This window comes from Mastacembelus armatus, chromosome 18 (assembly GCF_900324485.2).
Source record: "Mastacembelus armatus chromosome 18, fMasArm1.2, whole genome shotgun sequence".
NCBI lineage: Eukaryota > Metazoa > Chordata > Actinopteri > Synbranchiformes > Mastacembelidae > Mastacembelus > Mastacembelus armatus.
The window spans coordinates 12,214,490-12,238,721 of NC_046650.1; the positions used below are offsets into that span (position 1 = coordinate 12,214,490).

At 41.6% G+C, this 24,232-nt stretch overlaps 1 protein-coding gene across 1 annotated transcript in view; it reads left to right on the forward strand.

The window, feature by feature from the left end:
* Positions 1-24,232, forward strand: part of nwd2 (NACHT and WD repeat domain containing 2) — a 35,151-nt gene that overhangs the window by 367 nt on the left and 10,552 nt on the right. Inside the window, exons 2-4 of the mRNA XM_026312566.1 lie at positions 6,778-6,866; positions 15,372-15,488; positions 23,631-23,834. Coding sequence (XP_026168351.1) covers positions 6,778-6,866; positions 15,372-15,488; positions 23,631-23,834 — 410 coding nt within the window. The remainder of the gene's footprint in view (positions 1-6,777; positions 6,867-15,371; positions 15,489-23,630; positions 23,835-24,232) is intronic.

Consider the following 24,232-nt stretch of genomic DNA (forward strand, 5'->3'; position numbering starts at 1 on the left):
TGTAGCAGCTCTGGGGAAATAATCACAAGTGAAGTTTGCAGCATTCATCCACACATGCACTAAAATAATTTGACTCAAGCATCTTTAAATACAGAATAGGCTTGATGAGTTTGGATACAAAATAAAAGCCACTGTCCAGGCTTGTGATTTCGACTTACTTTGAACCAAACGCCAGGACTCTCAAAGGTGCAGTCTATTCATTAGCCACTGAGCTGTGAAAATTAAAGACCTAGTTAACTTAATGGAACTACTGGAAAATATGTTAGATTAGGTTACATTAGGCTATATGACAACTTGACAAAAGACAAATTGGTGCGTGATTCATCCCAATGTCACAATGAAACAACAGATTGCTTTTGACACACAGAGCATGGTGTGAGCAGAGTGCAAACAATTGGCTCGTGAGGGAGCTCAGTATTTGAATATGCCCTCTGGGCAAGGGGGTAAAAATAGTCTCAGTAAAACTGGAGTAAACAAGGCAAAGGAAGTAGAGTAGGCTGTGGGAGAGAGGGGGAGAGAGGAGGGGGGCACGCCAGGATTAAAAAGGGAGGTTGCTTTTATTAATACATAACTGTCATCTGCTTGCCCTCACTGATCAAGCGCTGCCAATCCAAAATTAATTGAACTGGATGAATGAAATGACCATAGACTATTGCACTGAAACAGGCTGCAGTAGATGGTGAGAAGTCTGGCATTGTTTAGCCACCTGTAGCTGACTCACTCATTCAGACCCGCCTGTCATAGACAAATATAACGCTCCAATCTACATGCGAATGGGAAAACCATGAGGGGGCTATTTCAAGTAGTTCTTTTCACTCCGTTGGCACAAATGGAAAGACACACATTTCAGCCTGAGCTGTGAAGAGAGCTAATTATGAACCGCTGTTTCCAGTGAAGCGAGATGCTGGTATCTAGTGCCATATCCTGGTAATAAAGCCATAGAGGTAGACTCTGTTACTTCAAACAGAAACACTACTGAATCTCCCTCAAGTTCACATTGGTCAAATTACATGTTCTGATTGTTTATGGCATATGAGCTGAGTTCACCCCTGTGCAGTACTCCATTCGCAGTAAAACTATGTGCAGGAGTATTCCCAGATACTTGCATCCTATACTTGCAAACTTTCTTTCCACACTTTTGGTGCTTCATGACTATGGCTCTTGTCTGCTCTCAATCCTGCTGCAGAACCTGTTTCTCCATGTTCACTAGAGGGGGCTATCCATGCACTTTTCACCTTACTGTACATGTACAGTAGAACATAGTCAAATTAGACAAGCAATCAATACCATGGCTGAAGCTGATCAAATTGAAATACTGATGACGCTTAGTCACAGAGAAGAGCGCCGGTCTCTGCTTCAGCATCTCACCTCTTTCTTTTCCCTCCATTTTAATTTAAATGCTCCATTGGCATTGTACTGTATGTATTAGCTTGACCTGGGTGGCCTTGAAAATTGAGTAGTAACTACAGTAGCAGTATGAATATGAAATTGCTGCTGATCACCCTTCTTTAGATAGATTTCCCTTAGAAACAGTTAACAAAATATATACTTCACATAACGGTGTAATTTCACTGTTTGTAATACCTGACCCTAGAAGGGGGAACAATGTTATCTGCAGTGATAATCATAACACCATAACAGCATAACAGCATTTTTTTTTTATTGCAACAGTGTGAGTGGGGGACCTCTCTGCTTTGATCTACAGTGCTGAGAGTTTCATGTGCTTATTTCTTATACTGTTGGTTCTGCTGACCCTAATGCCCTTAATCAAAAGCCACAGACAGCTGCAACGCACTCTGACTGCTATATTCAGCTGCACAGACCTCTGCTGTGTTTGTTTGTGTTGTCTATGAAGAGGCACTCGGTTTTAAAATTAATGGAGGGAAAGTACATTGTCTTCCTGAAAAGAATTTGATGAGAGTGGTTTTTAGACATCGGTGCAGCATGTAGATGCTACGACCGAAGGTTCGCTGTACAATGCAGTGATGTAGAGTATCTTAAGCTATTCCAAAATGTAATGAGTGGATTTACATCCTCATTCCATGATGTCAGTGAATCACTCTAGCTTTTGGCTCAGGTGGATGAATTCGAGTGTACGTGTGTGTGTGTGTGTGTGTGTGCGTGTACGTCCACAGCCGATCAATTAAAAACTCTGCTATCTGTTCTTGCCAGTAGCCAGCAGCAACAAACCAGAAAAAAAAGACCTAATGTGATCTATTTCTGTGTGTCTGCGTGTACCGCTTAGTGCACCGATCATGATGCATAATGTCTGCCAATATGTGTGCATGGCTGTGTGTGTTCATGAAGATCTAAACAAGCATATCAAGACACCTCCATTACCTTGCTATAGTCACCTCAGGGGCCCTGGTGTCAGTTGTGTGCTACAGGCAGCTATTTGTATGCAAGCTATCACTTAAGCTGTTCAAAGTTGATAAAAGCACAAGGCCTCAGGGATGTGGTGCATAAAATCATCTAACCCTCCAACGCACCATCTTGAAGACTATAGTATGTCACCTCTGCGACCACTAATTACATTAGATCTAACCCCAGTGTTCCAAGTGTTCATACTTTGCTGGATTGATCTTTCTCAGTTTAGGTTTTAGGTTTTAGGTTTATAGCTCAGATCTTTATGATTCTGTGGCATCTTTAAACATATCATCCGCAGTCTTTCCTTAATCATCCACATTTTTCAATTGAATCTGGTGAAAGAGAACAAAGGAATGGATTGGATGGATGCCAGGGAGGACAGAAATGACAGGTGGAGAGTCTGTGTCAAAGGTGACTTTTCTATAATAAATTGCTTCTCAGGGGCCAGTGAGAACTAGATTTCTGGACGATCTGGCTGAGCTCTGCGGCATGAGAGGTTTATGATGCATGCTAGGCTGCTTACTCCCTCTCTTTTGTCGTCCTCTGACTCCTCGTTTCTGTTCTTCTCCTGGAGGGAGAGAGGAAGCTCACTGTGACTAGTTTGGCAGCAGCTTTTAGTGACCTCTCTCTGAGTTTTCTGGAGCCCTGTGGAGCAATTCTGCACCCCCATGTTGTCTTTCTGATGAATTCAGCAGTTGCCCTCACACACTCTTCTAACTCCCTGTGTGTCCAAGCCATTTTATGGACCACACTAAAACATTTTTTCATGGGATGATGGCAATGATAGCAAGCAGCCTGCTAGACACACCTCTAATACAATTACATAACAATTATCTACTTGTAACCAACATAATTAACCTCTAGAAAACTTGTGTGGTCTGCAAGCACAATGTAACTAATGGGAATTTTATTTTGTGTGCACAACAACGTCTGTGCTGAGGAAGGGTCTCCAGGCTTAATACCAAAATGAGGAGACAAGATATTACCAGTTACTTCAAATATATGTTTCATTCACTGTCTATATAAAAGATATATTCATTTCAAATTCAGCTCTTACTGAATTTGACTACATTTAAAGGTAAAGATTTAAATGTAATATATGAGTAAATCAGTCTCTCTCCAAAACATCTCCATCTAATACTTCTGTCACTGACCATCTCAAACTACACATTCACATTTGGCAGTAAATCTTTAATGTCAAGATAACAGGCATGATGTGTCCGTGGTTACCTGCCATCTTTTAAACAGAGCAGAGCCATGTAAACATGTTAGAGGCTAAAAGACCCACCGGTGGTTTCTGAGGCAACAGCTGCTAGCACAGATGTTACCTTGTGAACTTGTTATACTAGATTTTTATATTGGATAAAGTAACACTCATTCTGTGTGCAGCCACTGTTAATGGTTATTTAATCAAATGCAAAGTGCATTACTGTCAGAGAGGCAAGGGCTTTTCCGTATCACTGCTACATCCTGTCCCATACCCTGCTGTATATTACTTTTCCCCTCAGTGTGGGTGGTGGTGGAATAAGGGCCAGTGGATTTCCTTCATCCTAATTCAGTGATATTCAGACAACCTGTAGGGTTTCCCTGTGCTCAAGAGCTGCAGGAACAGCTGGCCTTTATGGATGACTGATTTATACAGCCTTCATCATCTTCCAGGTCATTCAGTAGGGGTTTGCTCACTGACTCTGCATTTGCATCATTGCGGTCCAGGTTCAGATCTGCACATTGGAGAGTTCGTGTGGCGAACTCAATGGCATGAACTTTAAGTTTTCAGTAACACCCCTCTCTTTACAGAGAAAGAAGGGAGAAATGTTTAGCTTCCATTCTTAGTCTGGTGTGGTCTGTTTGTAGCTTACAATTTTAAGACAAACACTGTGTAATTCATTGTAAATCTCAAGTGATGACACATTAAAATTTAACAAGTGAGAGATAAAGCTAAGATGCAGCAAGTTAGGAGCTGATTTTAAACAATAACCACAACAAATGGTGTTGATTGCATAGAGCTGAATGTGTCTCATCCCTCTCCTCAGATAGAGGAGAGGGGAAAAAAAGTCACCCAGCTTCAGGATGTGTATATACTAGCTGAAATGTATTCTGTGTTCATGCTGTTGAGACCTCTTCTCTACTTGTATCTAGCCATGCAGATAATTGTGGTTTTGTGTGCTCAGGTTTTGAGATATCGGTCTCTGACATTTCTGCCTACAGTGGACTGGATGCATTTGACACATTCATTAAGTGTTCTGTAGATTATCCAGAGTAATGCAGACCCTTTCTGGAAAGACATTTTGCTGAAGTCTTAAAATCTTTTACTAGTCTGTGCACCGTAAATAAAATTCCTTTCACCCTTATTGTATTAATGTGGATGCAGAAATCATCAAATCAGATATCTCAAAACCTGTAGATCCAAACATTTAAGCATCTCAGATACACAGACACAGTGTTGTATCCATGTCAGTGTGGATGAGCATGTGTCACAGCATTGTTCTATTTGGTAAGACACTATTCTCGTGGCCTTTCCTCTCTCTTTTGTAATCAGAGATCTCTAAGCAGTCGTGCATACCAAGTGCCGGTTGGTGTAGCTTGATGAGAGCAGAGTGATGACTTTGTCAGGCTTTTTGATGAGGCTCAGAGAAGGCAGCTATAGAGTGAAGCACCAGCTGAAGTAATGTCAGTATAACTAATGTAACAGTGTTTTTTTTTTTTTTTTGGGCTGGGCGGATCTGTGGAAAAGTCACAGAGTATTCACTGCTTACAGCCTCTCAAGTGTGAGGTTTTTCTGCTTTTCTGATTGTAAATCAAAGATCTTTGCGTTTCTAATGGGCATATTTTAATATTATTTTTACCTTTTAAAGACAAAAAAGTATCCAGTATGGGAGAAAGGAAAAAGAGGAGACTATTTCTTTGTTCAACTGGCCGCCCATGAGTTCCCTAAATGTTGAGGGAGGAAGAGAGAGAGAGAGAGAAAGGAGGAAAAAGAGAGCTGACAGGACATGTTTGAAAGAAAGGCTAGATTGGTTGGCGCTATTGAAATAAGCAGATTGGAAAATTGGAGGGAGGGACACACACAGTGAGAAAGAGGGCGAATGTAACATCCAGTCTTTGTTCCGTTGCATGTGGGTGTGTACACAACAGACACACACATACGTCAGGCTGCCACAACTCATCACCATCCCACAAAAAACGGGGGGAGAGAGAGAGGCATCTTGCCGTTATCAGCACAATACAAACAACAACACAGTTTAGTCTGTCAGGTCCCATCGAGACACAGTAGAGCAAGATGCAGATTTGGTTTGCACTTGTTTTGCACCTTACAACGCTTCAGAATAACAGGTTTAATCTAAATGCCATAAACGCTGTGATTTGTGCAGTTATGATGTCCCCTGTGTGTCACAATATTACACATTTGTTGTACTGTAAGGCATTTCTAATGGAATGAGATGAGAGCTGCACTGATGCAGCAACTGCCATTTATTTCATTTGCATACTATTACAGCAGTTCGGTTTTGATTTGACATTTTGCTCAGGTAGCTGTGGGCAGATACATGTATGGTCACGGCCCAAAGCCTTACTAAAGATAGGTGAGAGAAAGATACGTCAGACTAAATTTGCAGACTCTACTACTCATGCTGCGTGTGACACGGTTAGCGGCTGAGGGGATGTTTGCGCGTCGCCCACCGTGCGCGTGCACGTGCTACTAGAATTGTCAGCTACTTGGTCACACAGGGCCTCTGTGTTGGGCATGTTCTGTTTTTAACTATCCATCCACAGCCTTCAGAAAAAGACATGGGGAAAGAGACTGGGTCTGTCCAAATAAATTACAGTAACCATTTGGAAGACAGTGAAAAAGAGAGGAGAGGGAGGAGAAAAGTGGGACACAACAAGAAGCCGCCGGCACTCACTCTGTGACACTGACTGTCCAATATGATCGCTGCCCTTGTGATGCTGCATAATTTCACCTCTTTAACAGTATTTGTCAGCCCTTGCTCTTCCAGGTAATCTTTTTTTATACAGGTGTGAAAAGCATGTTTAGAAATTAAATATAATTGGGCTTTAATATTTGTATGAGAAATGTAAGAGGTGATTAAAGATCTGTTACTTGGAATTTTCTTAAGCAAAAATGGCAAATTTAGCTTGTTCTCTGTGCTGGTAGGTTAGGACTCGCTGCTGCTCCTCGTCATACACAACAGCTGCTTAAATACATGGGGAGCTACTGAATCAAAACAAGCATTTTGGAGAAATTGGGAAACGGTTCTGGGCATTTTTCATTTTCTGAAGTTTAATAGACAAAACTACTATTGGGAAAATTCTCTGCACATTTCTGTAATCTTACAGTATATACAAGTGCTTAATGTTTTCATTTTCATATATGCTAACAGAATACCTTAAGGTTCCCTCATGTGTTTACAGACACAGAAGCAGAGAGGAACGCCCTAAAAGAGCACGTCTACCCCAAACTACGAGACTTCTGCAGGGAGAACTATGGCATTGAATTTCAGGTAACTTTTTTCATTCATTCATGGGCTTTTTTTCTTTCCGTCTAAACTTCCTGTGACTCATGACACCTGAATTTTCAGAGCTGTAATTTGTCAGTGCTGACTGGTACATGCCTCCAAATCCAACATTATGGCTTTACACAGCTGTCAGAGCCTGGAGGGCCCCCCTGAGCTGATGCAGAGGTTTCTGTCCCTTTAAGCAGACAGAAGGCCAGCAGAGATAAGGCTTCCATCAGCAAAGGCTGGCACAAATCTTGCTGTGAATAAGGCAGCATGATGCAAGGGCTTTCCTTTTGTTGTTGTTTTCAGAGAATTGCTGCACTCGCTTTGCGGTGTCCACTGATCAAGATAATTTGCATTGCTAATCAGCATCAGTGTACATGGAAAGATTGCTATCAGGTTTGTTTGCTTAACAAATCCACGAGAGCCCTCCAGTCAGGGGGAGATTTTTGCCACAGATTGTTCCTGGATGGATTTGAGGAGATTTGTTTCCAACACAGGGACTTGTGACCCTTGAAATGTTTCATAAGCTGCAGTGATTGAGGTGTCGAGAGCTAATTCTCATTTCATGTATGTTTGGATCGTAAACAGCTCCAAGCACAGTGCACATCCAAAGGTGCTGTAACATGACTTTACAGTATTGTTCAGAATGAGTGTTTAGAGCATTATGGGAAATTATCCATGCATTTGCATTAGTTACTTTGACAGCAACATAACTACATCAGGAGCACTACATTCTTAGACCAGCAACTGGAAATGACGGATTTCTTTACTCACATGAAACAATTCATAAGCAATGATTACATTTCACTGTATCACTATTATTGTTGTGAATCTTAGCTACACTTAGTGCCAGTTCCAGTCTACCATATTCTAAACACTGCGCACGTTTACACACATGCAACTTGTATTGTAAATGAAACTGCATTACAAACCTTGCTATAGAACTAAATTAGCTCAGTAAAGAATACCATAGACCATTCAACATCCATCATAAAGCTCCAAACCAATGCACATAGCAACCATGTCCTGCACCTGCTGCAGGCAGACTTTTCTTGGCTAAAAGTAGATGGCCAGTATTAAAAACCTCACTCATAAAAAGTCAAACGGTCCAAACAGAACAATATGACACACATCCCTACATATGCCAGATATCTGGGTGACAGAGAAATGCAAGGTAATTCTAGTAAAGCCAGACAGAGTCTCAGTGGCTCCAGTAGCTGTGGCCACATGTATGTCTGGTGATTCAGTTCACTGTAATGAAGCATGAGCTGAAATGATTATGCAGAAGGCCAGGGAGTTAATACTATGACTCACTCCCCTTCCCCTCTCCGTCCTCCTTCTCCACCCGAACCCCTCACGCATCTTCACCCACACCATGTGAGAATTGGCACCTTAGCTAAAAGCCTAGTTTACTGGAGCCCGATAGTGTTGTGAACTATTCAAGTCCACATTTCGGTTTTGATTCATCATATATGATTTTACAATATCTTGTAGTGTGAGTAGATTCTTTTTCCAGTTGCATTCATTTTTTGCTTTGATTTGTAATTCATGTGCAATGCTGCCTCCACTTTCACACACACACGCACTGTCTCTCACACACATCCGCCAGCACACATTGACACACATATGCCAAACTGATGAAACCCAATTCTCCACAGTCCCTCATCACTTGACTCAGTTTCCAACCAGAACCTTCACTTAAGAGACTTGAGAGGGATCGCAGGAGATGGAGGGAGGAATAGAGGGAGGAAGAGGGCACGGAAATCCAGCCCAGGGGCCTGACGGCTGCAACCTCATTCAGTGCACAGAAGTGGTTTGGGGAATCTAGCTCTGTGATCCCTTTTCACCATTACTATAGCTGTGCTTCCTGCTCTTTGACCACTTATTCGTAGTCTCAGTTAAAAAAAAACAGACACAAAGATGCAGAGAGGAAATGCAGGAGTGATGCCAAAAATAGCATCAGGGTCAGATGAGGTTTTAGCACATCTGTAACTGCTGCTGATGTTGGTAACTTGGATCTGACTCCTAAAGAAAGATGGGAGTGAGATCCTCGCTATATTACAATCAGCACAGGAGAAAAGTGGGTTCTTGGCACGAGACTAGAGTAGACTGAATTGTGCTTTGCAGGGTAAAATGAATGTATGTGTTCTATTCACCGTGGCTGCTTGTTACCTGGTTGTACATCATGCTGCTGCAGATATTGTTATACTCTCTATGTGGGTTTATTTTGGTTGATCACATTTGGGAATAGATCTAATTATTATCAGGTTTAATAGTATTCAGTGGGCTCTTTTTATGTGTCATTTATTGCCCGTCATTGGGCTCATCTTTTTTATAACCAGTCATATTGATTAATAGATTTGACAGTTTTAAATGCATGTTTTTAATTTGGTGGCTAGGCAGGCTCTTGGGCGATGTTAATGTCCTTTTGGGTTATGTCTTAAAAACAGTATACATGTTTATAATATTCTGTCCACCTATATATACCAATGAGGGTACACCAACTTTTACTAAAAAGAGAAAAGTAAAGTTTCACCATGAAGGCAGTAATGTAGGATTTGGTAGACACTTATAAAACCACTGTGTTATTACAGGGATGATGATAAAGATGCCATTGCAATATTAGTAGAACAGGATTAGTGTATAAATTCACTCCTTAGTCCTGTTTTTATTGAGGGAATGTGCATTTTTCATCTAGTTCATCTCTAAAATCCCTATTTCCATTATGTTAACCCATACTGCATTTCTTGGACTCATAAATCATCTTGTTACAATACAGTCACTTCCTCCCACATGCAGGAGTTAAACTGAATCCCAGCAGCTCTGTTAATAATGTATTCTGACCTCTCTATGGTTGCCAAACCCACTGGCCATCTCTCTCTCTCTCTCTCTCTCTCTCTCTCTCTCTCTCTCTCTCTCTCTCTCTCTCTCTCTCTCTCTCTCTCTCTCTCTCTCTCTCTCTCTCTCTCTCTCTCTCTCTCTCTCTCTCTCTCTCTCTCTCTCTCACACACACACACACACACACACACACACACACACACACACACACACACACACACAGACAGTGCAATTATAATAAAAGTTTCCTGGCCATACAGTAGCTGTGTCCAGCGGCTGTCACTCAGGCATCTTTTCCAGCTCACAGCACAAGCAGCAAGATGGGAGATGAGCTGAGGGGTGAGACGACATTTCATAATGATTTAAAAAGGCCTGCTCATGTAGTCTATTATGCTTGCACTTATGAAAGACAGGGGATACACCTGTCAATTTGGTTTTCTCAGAAAAGACGCAGCACTCCTAGAATATGTCACCACTCATAAATTTAAAAGCTATGAATTTATTTTTGTCCTTTTCACAGGCTATTAAATAGTTTTTACTGACAAGTAATCTTCTTCTCCACTTTATGATGTGAAATCTAAAGCATGACTATATATTTTTTAACAAAAACACATGAAAAAGAGAATCAGTTCAAAGCATGGAGTATTGCATAGGGCCTGTTTATTCATCACTCTTTCATCTGTTTACCTGGCTGCCCCTTTTTTCATTTTGTGTCCCTCATTTTTCTATCATCTCTATTCACTGTCCTGCTCTCACTCTTGTTTTCTCTAATCAGTCTCTACAGAAACATCAGCATGCCCACGTACGTCAGCAAAGATAAACATAAAAACAGCTCAGGACATATTTCTGCAAAATCTGATAGACAAATGGTTCAAATGTGGTTGGTTGAATTTTTTTTTAATGAAACTGACAGACCTGATTTTAAATTAAGGGAAGATGTTTGAATAACTAATCTTTATGATTAAACTGCAGAATTGTTTACGTTCATTTTCCTTGTACTTTCTAGAAACACCTTCACTTTTTTCATTGCCCTTAGGCAGGTTTATTTCCTTTCAGCCTTCTTTTACCCAGTGGCCAGACTGAAGAGGCACCATCTGCAGTTAATTCACTGGCTGAAAGAGAGTGATGTTACCCAAATGATATACTACAGGCAATGTTTCTCTGATTAGAGAAATGAATGGACTTGGAGCAACTGGTCTCCCCAGTGCATGCAGTGTGTTTACACCATTAGAGTTAACTTGTATATGCTGTTGTGTTTTTTGACTGGTTTAAATGCAAAACAGTTTGTGTGTCCCAAGATACACAGTTTCTACAAGACTTTGCTGGACTTGAAAACATATTTTATATTATTGTAACTTATTTGTGACTAGAAATTTCCAAATTGATTGAGCTAATAGGCAGCTGAGAGACGAGGGATATATAGTCGAATATGTATTGATATTTTGACACACAATATGAATCTTAAATCTCATCTTGGCAGTGTCCCAGGCAATATTAGAGTATTCGAGTATCATGTCAGAGTACCAGAAAAAAATGGGAACAAGTGAATTTTGATTACTTTAATTATGGTTCACGTTTGTTCTCTGAGCCTCCTTTGTGGAGAGTGTTTCTGCAGAAGTAGAATTATTTTCAATCATCGGCCAAATAAGTGCTTTGTTTACTGCTTCACAACACACCTGCACTGGTCAACAATACTGTGATTAGTTTTCCTTGAGAGTTTACTTATTGGTTTGAGTAGCTTCCAAGTTGGGCCTGCTCCTATTTAGATTCCCTTGGCTTGGGTGCCATTAAATAAACAAATCTCAACTCCCAATAAAGGTTCAATGTGAAATGTTTAGAGTGATCTATTAGAAATGGAGTATTATTTATAAATATGTTGTCAATAGTGTGTAATATCAAGAGCTGCATTTTCTTAATCTTAGAATGACCCTTTTAAATCCACATATAGGGAGCGGGTCTCCTTTTATGAAGGCAGCCATGTTGCGCTGCCATATTCATACAGTAGCCCAGAACAGATGAACCAAACACTGGCTCTAGATTGTGTTTGGTTTTAAAGGTGATCACTGAGCTACAACCACTGAAACACTGTGCAAAACTTCCACCAGTGCTCATCACTGACAACCTGAATCAACTTATTAGATTCATACAGTAAAACTGACCTTATCACAGCAGGGAGACTTGTGAAATACGTAAAACATGGCATTCATTACAAGCTAGCATTAAAGGCACAAATCTACTTACTCTGGGGCTGTCTTTTCATTTTATTTTTCACTGCAAATTTGTCATTTATGGACAGGGATTTGTTGCACTTTCTGCATGGGCTGAGAAAGCTGTACTCATCAAACATTCTTAGAGATTTACTACAAAATTGCCTGCAGTGGGGAGCTTCAGATATGTTTATGTTGGTGCTGTGTCTATATTTAGTGTAGTTTTTTCCCCTTAGAGTCTTTCTGTTTCTGGGGTTTTTCCTGCCTGATTTCATGCCCTTTCTTCCCCGGCATCTTGGGCATAATCCCAAAGTCTAATAGTCTAGCATTCAATACATAAAAACGGTCTCTCCTACACTTGACCCGCCATGGGCAAACGCCTTCCAAGGGCAACGGAAAGCTGCTTAGCAGGAAGTTCGTCTCTTACGTAAGTAATGGCACCCCCAACTTCCATGTAATCAGAGAGAGAGGAGCAGATGAAGTTGGCTGAAAGGGAAAGAGAGAAGGAGGGCGAAAAGAAATAAGGAAGCTGTGAAACATTTCCAGCCAAATCCAGTCCCACAGGAGCTTTTTCTTACTCTAACTGTGCCTCCTTCACTAAAAACCCTCCTTCACTAATACCCTGTCCAAACACCTAACTCCATTCATGTGTCCTTGCCTACTTTGGATAAACCTTTCTTGTTTCTTTTTCCTTCATTTTTAAGTACTCCAGCGAAGCACGGCAGGTGATGGGGCAAATTCAATCAGCATATCCTCTCCACATGCATGCACACAGCGAATAGATATGACTAATGTCTCCATTTAGCTTTTAATTACCGTGCACCTCTCAAGTCACCTGCTGAAACCCAGTAGAAACCCATTGTTCGCGGAGGCGCACACCTCATTTCATTCCCCCTCCCTCTGGTACTTGTCGAGACAAGGCTGACTGCAGTCTCCCACACATGCGTTGGAAGTTGGAACCAGATTAGTGACACTGACACACCATGACTGATGCTAAGCTATGAGTTTCCACAACACTAGTGAGGGGGCAGATTTTTGTTTTCCAAAGTAAAAGCCTTTGGTGGTCGAGGACATGTAACAGTACCTAATTAACCTGTTTGCATTTTGTATGGCACATGAACACATCATTTGTACATTAGAAGTGCCAAAACAATCAGTTTACATACAGAAACCTAATCTCCAATTTGGACTGAAACTGAATATTTTCAGGTTGATTAGTTCAGTAAAGAGACTAATCCAGTGGTTCAGGATCCTCCTAAGAGGTTGCTTGTAAATCTGAAGGGTTGTGATACTGTATGGTCAAAAGATCAGGAGCAGACTATATATTTCTGCTGCACAAAACTGCTTTTAATGGAACTAGCATCACTTCCAGTAGACACAGTGTACAAGGACTACACACTGTTGTCACAAGGCAAAGAGACTAGAAGCCACCAGATTGATTGTAAATAAAAAAAATATATATTTTTGCAGTTCTGGGCTTTGGAAGAAATAAGCTATTTGACAGCTGCGTCCTTCCATAGTCACACAGCTGCTCACAGGTGGACAACAGCATTCAAGCAGATGAGCTGAGGTGTAGCTCCAGCCCTCCTGCTGCTCCTACCAATAATGAGAGAGTTGAATGTCTCCCAAACTGTCAAAGAAAAGTCCCACACTCTCAATTTCAGTTCTGTCTGCTTATGCAGGCCTGCCAGTCACTGCTGTTCTCTGCCACCCTGTGGATGTGTCAGTCAATGTGCCAGGCTGAACTCATTTGAGCTGGCTAGTTTGATGAGCAGCAGAGCATGAAGGAAAAACCGCAGACCTCGCTGCTGAATCACTGTGTTTGCGCCTCATCCCCCTGCAAAGCCCTCTACTTTTTACTCCCCGAACACCGATGCCACAGAGACAGACCAACACAATCGATAACTACAGGAGAGAAGAACGGAAGAATTATGTGACCACGCACATTATGCATGACTGAAACCTGATCCTCCAAGCACCAAAGGCCATCAGGCATAACGTGTCTTTTATTGTAAGCCACTTGTCAGGCCCTGGCCAGCCATCTAAAATACAAGCTATCGGCATTCCAGGGAGCTGCCGGTTGGAGATTTTAGACGATCCCAAGCCAGCAGCAGTGTGGGTGTGGGCCACACACACATTTACAGGTGTTTACTCACCCTTCTCTCCTCCACTGGGAGATTCCCCCTGTGGCATGTTTACAGTGGAAATTGTGTGAGCTGCTAAAGTTTGTGACAGATGTGTTGAGGGAGACCCCCTCCTGTGGCATGTGAGCGTATGTTCAGTCACTCCTCCCTGCTTGTGTCTGATCCTGAGTATGGCACAGTGCTTTTCAGACCAGGGAGGTATTCCATATAATAAATATCATTTGAGACTGATAATTGTGACGGAATATTAGAGATTGTGTGAATAGTTATGAAGGATGATTGCAGCAGGGTTGAAAATACCTGAAGATTTAAAAACTGTAGTTACAGGCAGTTTTATCATCCATTAAGGAAATTCAAGTCTGCAACTGCACTGAATAAAAATTAATGGTGTTAAGTTATTGACTCTTTTCTCTAACTCAGGCATTTTAACTGGTGACACTGTTTTTTCAAAGATCAATGTGCAGTGTCACACACATTAATATTTCTAGCTCCACTGGATTAAAACGGTGGCTCTGCCTTTTAAGCTATCTAACCATTTCCATAATGAGTCCTAGTATTGGAGCTTTGTTGATGATAGCTGTTTATAAGCACCACACACACATTTAATTCTGAGGGAACATGCTCAGTGATTCTTGATCTGGAACTGAGAACTCTAAATTTTCCATCTCAGAATTTGTCATCTCAGGTGTAAGCATTAAATTCGGAGTTTGCTAAACATAATTTCTGAAATACCTCCCAGGTGTGAGTGTTTTAGTCAGTGTTGAAAACAGCAATGGCACCAGTTCAACTGAGGATTTAGAGTTTAAGCCTACTGATCCTCAGCTGAGCTGTTTGGCTTTTGTTTAATTATACTCTTATACCCCAAAACTTGGCATCAGCTGCCCTTATGTTGCTTTAAAGTCTGTTACATTTCAGCCTGTGCACAGAAACGTACCACCCTATGTTTGATTGTAATGAAACATAATGAAACATATTTATAAGTTTTGCAGTTCCCATAAATATTGGCTGTTTTGCAGGAGCCTGCAATGTGTCTTAAAGGGTTGTCCTGCAACAGCAAATCGCTTCTGTAAGCAGCAAGTGTATACCCTGTTTTTCAAGAAACTCCATCATTAGCTTGTTTTGTTGTGAGCTGCAGAAAGTGGTTGTTATTGATTCTTTTCTATAGTAGAAATATTTCACTAAGGCCTTGAAACACTTTTCTATTTAGAGATGCAGAACAAAGATCCTACGAAAGGGTAACCACAGTGCCTACAACAAATTTGTTTGCAGGTAGTAAGGTAACATAACACTTGGCTTATGTGTGTTTGTGGTTTCAGGTGGTGGACCTGTACTGGGGCGTAGATCCAGAGGAGTGGGACAGTCCAGAGCTGCAGCGACTCAGAATGAAGCTGCTGGAGGAATGTCTAAAGACCTCAGCGGGACCGTGTTTTGTTGTGAGTATTACGCACTTTGTTAGTGTAATGTGTCTAGGCTTATCTAAGTTTACACTGTTTTTGTCCACACTTTACATGATAAGTAGAAAATCTGGCACAATCTGGTCTGGTTTTTCTGCTGTCTCTCCCTGTCTCATTACGTGGCTGAGATATGGCATTAAGACTGGATTGTTCCCAGGCATCCTGCTTTTGAAGATGTGAAAACTGTGAAACTACCTAATAGGAGTGAAATCACATTTTTCTTGCAGACCTGTTCAGCCTTTTTATAAGCCCTGCCTTGATCACATTAGAAAAATAGCAGTGAAACATCGAATCGTTTTGTTGCATCTTTCGTATGCAAGATCTGTGTTTAAGCAATGCATGTGTCTTTGACAGTGGAGAAGTAGATTATTTAGAATACACTTTTATCTTCTTTCTAACATGCACAGTTGTTAAAGGCCATTGTTGCTTCTGAGAGTACATCAGCAGAAACAAACTTTTTTTTTTCTAGACTGCAAACAAGGCAAAAATATCTTGCAAGCATATTGTAAATGACTAAAAACCCATTCAAATCAAAAGTTATACTTGTACAAATGAGTTATGTGAAAACATCTGCGAGGACAGAGAGAGTGGCATGATGAGTAATTAATGCTGACATTTTAGTGACCTTTCTAGATAATTTTAGGCCACACAAAAGGAAAAAAAAGTCAGGCATGGGGATGGGGAAGGATGATGACAGGAGTGAAGAGAAGAAGACAACGGGAAGATAAATTGATGGTGAATTATTCAAATGGAACAGATCTGTTTCTAGAGGTTGAAATTGAGGTGGGAGATAAGAGGGAAAAGTAATGCATTATGGGTAGGACAGAAGCCCTGGCCACCACTGGTTCCCAACCCCAGACTGCATTTTGCATTTCTTCCACCCTGCACACACTGCTTCCTCCTGCTTCTCTCACTCAAGTGTGAGCTGATACTGAGCATCTAAGGATGGTGCTCCTCATTAGCATTAGCATACACCTCAGTACAGCTGAATTTGTGGTGTGAAGAGAATAAACTGAACCCCAGCCACCATATCAGATACAGACCCTGACACCAGCCATTAGGTGGAATCTAATGGTGATGGACCAGTACTGCCTTCTAATAGTCAAACATGAGTATTGCTTTATCTACATGACAAATAAGAAAACTCCATGTGCAGATGAGGACTTTAAAGATTTGAAGAAAGCTTGTGAATGGAATCTGGAGTTAAGCTTTGTTATCAAAATGAGCATCCATACAGCACCTCTTCAAAACGCAGCACGAAAGCATCATGAAGCACACGCCAAACAACAAGAGGAACTGAAATTAATTCACACTAAGTTCAAATAGAAGTATTGCACATACAGCAGGACATATATGACCTAATTCACAGGCATATCTACTCAAAAGCAAATACAAACCAGGAAGCACTGTTGCAGAAAGTACTCACTAAGCACACAAACACTCAACTGAACAGGGCCAAGACATCAGCTGACACGTTAGCACAAGCAGGAAATGTTGTCACTTACCTTAGTGAAGTAAGGGGGTGAGTTGCCATTGTCCCAAAGCACAGTCACTACAAAGCCAGTTCAGTCTGCCTTGAAATTGTGTCTTTAAGTCAGGACAAACATTTCACGAAGAGCCAAGAAAAACCTGCAAACACATACAAACACAAGCAAAACGCTTCCTATGAAATGCTGTATTAACTGCAGCAGCATCTGCCTTAAACATTTGCAGAAAAGTTGGCAACTGATCACTTTGTTAGCACCAAATAAAAAGCAGGCACGGCACGGACAGATTAAAGGGACCATTCTGCCACAGGGGGCGCTGGATTTATGTTGCAGAGAGTAGAGTATGTCATGTGACCAGCACACAGGGTTGGTTTTCCTGAACTAGAGGCAGGTTTGTAGGCCATATATACTGTTGTATATATAGATTTTTTTGTTCAGTATTGCTGCTATTTATTTTTAGGAAGACTATTTCTTTTCACATCTTCTGTCCATCTACTTTACTGTGTCCACACTTACTCTTTCCCAATGTGCTTTAATATTGTAACAATATAGTATTGATTACAAATATTGCCTGGGTACTTTGGTATTGATTCCTGTACTATCATCATTCTCTCATATTCTTGGCACACTAGAAGCTTAAGATTTTTCTCCTGATTACTTTTTTGTCCTTGTGCAGAGGTTTTACAGTGCATCATGAAATTTGATGGTATGGCCTCTAAAGGTCCTGAGACATTGGATGTGGTACAGTGTAAGCTCAGTCAGGCCTAACTGGGCTGAACTGATCAGATCTGAGGTAAAAAGAAGTGATACAGCCCTTCCTTTTGTGCTGCAGGTTTGGTGTTTAGTGTAGTGTCGTACATGCTGCACTGATTTCATTCATTCCCATCAGCCTCTCCGCCCCCTGTCCCTGCTGCAATTTCACCATCTTAACCTCAGCTGACCCCAGGCAATCCCCCACAACACACTGAGGGAAAATAGGCACACATAACCTCAGGTACACACATACACACACACACACACACACACACACACACTTTCCCCCTCTGATACGCCTTTCTTCTTCTCTCCTGTTGTCAAACACACCTGCACAGGCACATACAGATGCATCTTGACCCAAAGCATTTTCTGTCCTGTGATGGCAAATCATTTGGGATGCTCTCTAACACTGGGCGATGAAGGCACTACACCCTTCCAGACAACCATACACTCAAGAGACACACACACGAACAGCCTACCCATCTGGCTGGTTAAATCTTTAATGGCATATTCTCGCGGTCCACTCTCAGTGGCAAATGTAGGATTTTATGTTGAGAAGCCCACAACAGTGCCACATAATTAAGTCCCATTCAGAAATGTCAGAGCCAGCTGCTGCGATCCCTGCAGCCCAGCTCCCCGTTGTCACCACGCAGGCCAGCCGGCCCCGTTTCCGGCACCGGGGAGCCTGGCATGGCAGCAGCGGCAGTGGGTTCTTTGATCAGGGACTTGGATCCTCGTTTATGACAGTTCTGGGTTGTCTGGGCCATCTCCAGAGTACTGTTGTTTATTTTTACAGGGTGTAAGACCTAGATATATATGTGCAGACGAGGAAAACGTCAGCAGAATTTAGAGTCTACTTGGTTCTGCAATAAAATACAATAAGTCTGTGTGTGTGTACTTGGCTCAGGCAAATCCCAGTCTCTCCTATGCTTTATTTCCCTTAATTTCTTCTGTATCTTCAAATTCATTTGTTGACATGCAACCACTGCATGTCTCAACACACTGTTCATCACCTACAACCACTAAGGACCTCCCTTCCCCCTCCTCTCAAATACCTCTGTCTCCCCACCTAACACACACACATACACACATCCACATGGTAGTAAGAGGATGGTCTACAACAGCTGCCACAAATCCCAAAGTATTGGATCAGTGAGTAGAAGAGGGGTGAAGAGAAGAAAGGATGAAGCAAAATTACAGCTACACTGATTACTGATGTCAAAGAAAATGGAGGGGGTGTGATATGCTTCCACTGTAGAGATAAAGACAGGTAGGTGGGGAAAACAAGGCTGGGACTGCAGCTCTAGGTGGGAATAACAGGTTCCTGCTGAGGAAACAAACAGGAGTGACTTGCAACTCGTGTGTATTTCTTGCTGCAACAGAAGATCTGTGCAACAACTCGAAACCTCTTTCGAAATGCTTCACATACGGTTTCAAAATACCATTGATATCTAGTTTAATCCATATTGCTTTTATTTATTTCTGGTTTTGTACCATCTATATAAAGACTCTTCATCTCAACCTTATTACCTGAAATTAGGGAAACATTGTAGTCCATTACATGGCATGGAAAAAGGTTTTTCCAGTCAATGGTTATATAACCAGCTTTTTCCTGGATCTATTAGTCTTCCTTTATGAGTAACGATCAATCGCAGCAAGTGTCTTTCAAAGGGCACAAGTGATTACAAGACAAGTGCAGTGTAGGGTTGTTAAACACACACACACACACAAAGATACACACCAAGCACACCATACCTGGGTGAGGGGGGCTTTTCTCTAACCTGTCGATGCAATAAAGCCGGTTTCCATGGCAATAGCAAGGGTTGGCATGGTGATGGTGTCGGTGACCTGAAGATTAAGCATGACAATGAGCCATGACTGGTTTTTTCCTCCCCTGTGCTCTTCTGCTCTCAAACGGTCTCAAATTCCCTCATGTAAAAACAGTAAAACTTGATGAATGCCTCAAGGATGCGTATCGACAAACGGTACGCAGCCGCTGTGCCGGCTCTGCTTTTTTTTTTCCCTCCGTAACTGGTTTACTGGAGGACAGAGGATAACTGAGGATAGTGTAGCTCTCGTCCATTCAGTTAACATATTATAACTGCTGATGTGATAGCCTAGACTGGCTGCTTTACCTCTCATCTTCAGTGAAGTTGACATGCATACAAAGGAACTGGTGTCTAAAATTCAGCAAAGAAGGAAACTTCTAAGAATCGAACAAAAGAGCGGCTTATTGGATGTCAAAAAATGTGTCCACTTTTGTGCATCTGCAAAGATTGTTCTAGTTGTTGCATCATGGCCGGTCTGAAGCTGGGCTGCAAATCCAAACAGGTTTTGACAACATAGTGTTCAACCTGGATTCAGCCATCATACTAAATTCACTTTTTTTCTCCAAGATGATGTCAGTCCATCTCTTAATACTCTTCTTACTTCCATAAGACCTTTCAGCCTCAAGCCAATTTATTCCTGCAGAGGATGTAAATCCTTGAAAGTAGGCCCCAAAGGAGGAACGATTTTAGAAACTACTTTCAGCAATAGATTAATAAACATTTCCTCATTTTTTGTGTTTTGGAAAATTACATAGCATAGATTAATGGCAGAAATGAGATAGACGGACCGGACATGTATTTTTTGACAATAAGAAAAATATGGAATATTATCAGCAATGCTCATTTCATGTTCTAAACTAGAAACTACACAGATTTCTTTGTATCTTAACTGCAAAGACAGTATGCTATGACATGAGCTACGATCATACTGTATACTATTAGTGTGCACTATAGACTTGGCTCACAGCTGAGTTCAACAGCTTAAATATTTCTCTGATCAGAGGATCTGTTTCCTTTCAGAACCATTTTGCCTCTGCAGTGCCAAAGCTTATGCAGCAAATATCAGAACAGTTGACTGTGTGTTTCATTGATTGATTGACTGCATGACTGATTGATTTGTTGATTCATACTGTAGCTGTGCACAATATCATAGCTGCCTCTTCCAACTGGCTCATCAGATAAAGTGCACTTAGCCAGAGTATAAACCCCCTTCCAAGGATGAGAAATCAGTGGAAGGAGGAGGGGAGGGAGTCAGAGGAGTGCAGCTAAAACTGGAATTACATTCGGCCCCTATCTGCTTTGCCATTGTCACTTTAGCCTCCTGTGTTTCCTACATTTGCAACTGCTAAAGTGTAAAAAGAACTGCTGCAAACATTAAGTCCCCTCTCAAATGTGACACACACACATGCAGTACATGGACACATACAGTACTGCACATGGACACACACACACACTGCTGCCGAGCTATAATCCACTTTAGACGGCCTCATATCAGGCCTGCTCTCCGACTAAGATGGAGGTGTTAAAACACAGTCCACATTTGGACGTTTTTACAGTTTGACTTTGGTAGGTCAAATGGGTGACAGACATGACAATATATTACGCACAACGCAGGAGTGCTGTGGGTGTGTGTGTACTGAAGCTTGTGTGTCAGATTATGTTATTTTGCTTAGAAACATCAGATGGTTTCATACTAATCGTTATCTCCACACACACGCACGCACGCACACACACACACGCGCGCACACACACACACACACACAGCCAGTAAGCCACTTCATTCACCCTGCTATATCACTGCAAGACTCTGTCAGCAACTTCTCTCTCTCTTTCTCACACTATACAGTATCTCTCTCTCTCTTTCTCAGTTTTACTGTAGTTCAGTCCAGTGCCTCCATCCTCTACTGACACATCACTGCAGCACCATTAGTCACAGAGGGCCATCTAAAGTCACTGCATCAGGTGACATGTAGTGGGGCCTGGTGGAAAGACAATCTGCCCCGTCACAGGTTCTTCTAAAAAAGATCTAAAATGCCCCTAAACAGTCCAGTTACTCGTTTGTAGGCTGTTGTAGCTAACATAGGAAGATTAGATTGACCTCCAAGTACAAAACGGCAGCATTTAGGTGCTTAGTTCTTATTCAGTGGTTGATGGCACTGTAAAGTACAACACATTAAATACAATCCTAAGACCCTAAAAAAAGACGACTGGGCGAAACCATTGCTTAAGCAGAGATTGCCTGATAGCACAGTGATCTGGATTCATCTCGATTTTTTTATCTTCCAGTGTAATATTTGTTTTTAGAGGCAGTGAGGATAAAGTCTCTTTCTGTCACTGTCCAGGGTGCTAGAGAGAAGGAGCCTCACTCTGTTGGAGTTGTTGGCACTACAAACAGTTGACGCTAATTGTACAGAGGTGTAAAGAGTGTACCTTCTTGGCTCAAAGATGATCTTTGGAGTACAGACACTGTGAAGTGGAATTTCCGCCCGTCAACATGTTGGGCTTGAATCCAGTTCATGATGTTTTCTGTCATACACAGTTGAAGGTAGCAAACAACCTGCCCTACTTACCTGTTAAACTCTATTTTGACAGGAAGCGAGCGCAAAGGAGGAATTCACCAGGGAAATGAAGTCTGCTGTTTAATTTGATCTTATTCCACTGAAGTTTTCTTTTTGGATACATACATTTAATCTACCACACTGTTTCACTAAAACAGGTGTGTTAGCTAAATGCTCATAATGCAAATGATCAGTTTGGATTCAAAATGCAGGGTGCTGCAAGTCACACCTCCTCCAAAACAACTGATACTGTATGTGGTAGGTTGTCTTCTACATCCAAGAGATGCTGCAAAATGAACCATTGGTACCAAATTTGCGCAACAAGGACACAAAACTGTGTGATTGTAGATAAATCTACCACAGGCATTTGTGGATTTTGAGAGTGGGCAGTCCTACAGACCATGCCACATGCCATCATTTAATTCTGCTCGTTCTCTGCATCTGTTCCTACTATGAATGCCAAGGGAAGGAAGAGGCCAACATGGAGTGGTTTTGAAGCATCATTGCTTTGAGTGTACCAACGTGGATTTCCTGCTGATCTGGGCTCATGGTCACTTGGCTCGTCCCTCACTCACTATGCATTATCACCTTAGCTTCATGTGATTGATGACACATGGAGTAAAGATCAGCTGGTCATCTGGTCGTTACCTTTGCCTATTGTCCTTGAATGTGACTGATAAAACATATCGTGAACCGTGCCCCGATGGTTTCTGATGGCAGTGAATCAGCTGTCACTCAAAAGCATGTGAATAGTTGCCAAGGGGAAGAATGGAGCTTACAGTTGATCTGCCATGTGGAGTGGGAGATGGTAGTGGGCTGAAAAGACCAATTTTTAATCTCATGATGCCTAATTATGCAGCTACTGTGTTGAGCGTTCTGCTTTCTGACTAAAAAGATTGTGGAGAGAGACTTGGTGTTGGCTTCAGAGTGCAAAACACAGTGGCTGTGATGATAACGTTTTCTCATAGCACAGACGCACACTTGAATCAGATTTCACGGTCTTAGACAATATCCTCACAAATTCACACACCTCTCTTTCGTTAATGGCTTCATTTCTTTTCATTTAAAACAGGCCCATCTGTTTTATATAAAGCAAATCTGCTCATTTTCTTAATGCCACCAATTACTGAGCATTAGGGAAATTTGGCCAAAGCTGTGTAATTCAAATATTTGCTGTGCAGCACCAGAACAAACCACCATTTCTAAGTGAAAAGAATGAATTATGGGTAGGGCTTTGGACTGCTCTGGTCAAAATGTCTTTATAACAACAGATAAGTACCAAAAGCTAATGTTTGGTCAGGACTAGTATTCTGCCTCTTTTTCTTCATATCAAAACTATGTAATGAGACAACTTTACCCATTTATCCTGTGCCAATGCTCTAAAAACCAGGAGTCTAAAACAGTTTGCGAGAGAATGCTAATATACAATTTCTTTCTGTCTCTCTCACCCTCCCTGCCCTCTGTCCTTCTTTCCTTCCTTCACACCACCAGGGTCTGGTGGGAGAAAAGTACGGCAGCATCCGAGTGCCGGGGGAGGTGGAATCAGCAGAGTTTGAGATGATCTTGGATGCAGCTGTGGAGGCGGGGCTTGACACACACATTTTGGAAGAGTGGTACTGCAGGGATGAAAACTCTGTGCCACCCGCATACTACCTCAAACCCAAAGCCCAAATGCTTAAGAACTACCAGAACTCTGTAAGTCCAACTAACCTGCTGTTTCAGCCACTTTAAAATACCAGTAGCTTTCCTGCAAATGACCCATAAAAGACACTGAACAACAATTCTTTCAGCACAGTTAACTTGAAAGAAAACCTTATCTTCTCCACAACTTTATCGATGTAATAAAATATTTGGATGAGTTTTTTAAAACCTGCATTACAGTGTTGCCTTGGGTTTTACTCGAGTCATAAAAACCTTACAGTAAAGCATTTTAACACACTTCAGGTTGCTAAAAACGCTTGACATGAAAGGTTGTTACTACGTGAAGATCGAACTAGAATAAATCATGTCTGTGACGTGCACATTTTTAGGAGTCGACTAAAAAAAAGATGCTTTCTGTCTTCACAAACAAAGACCAGTATGGCCTTTGTTAC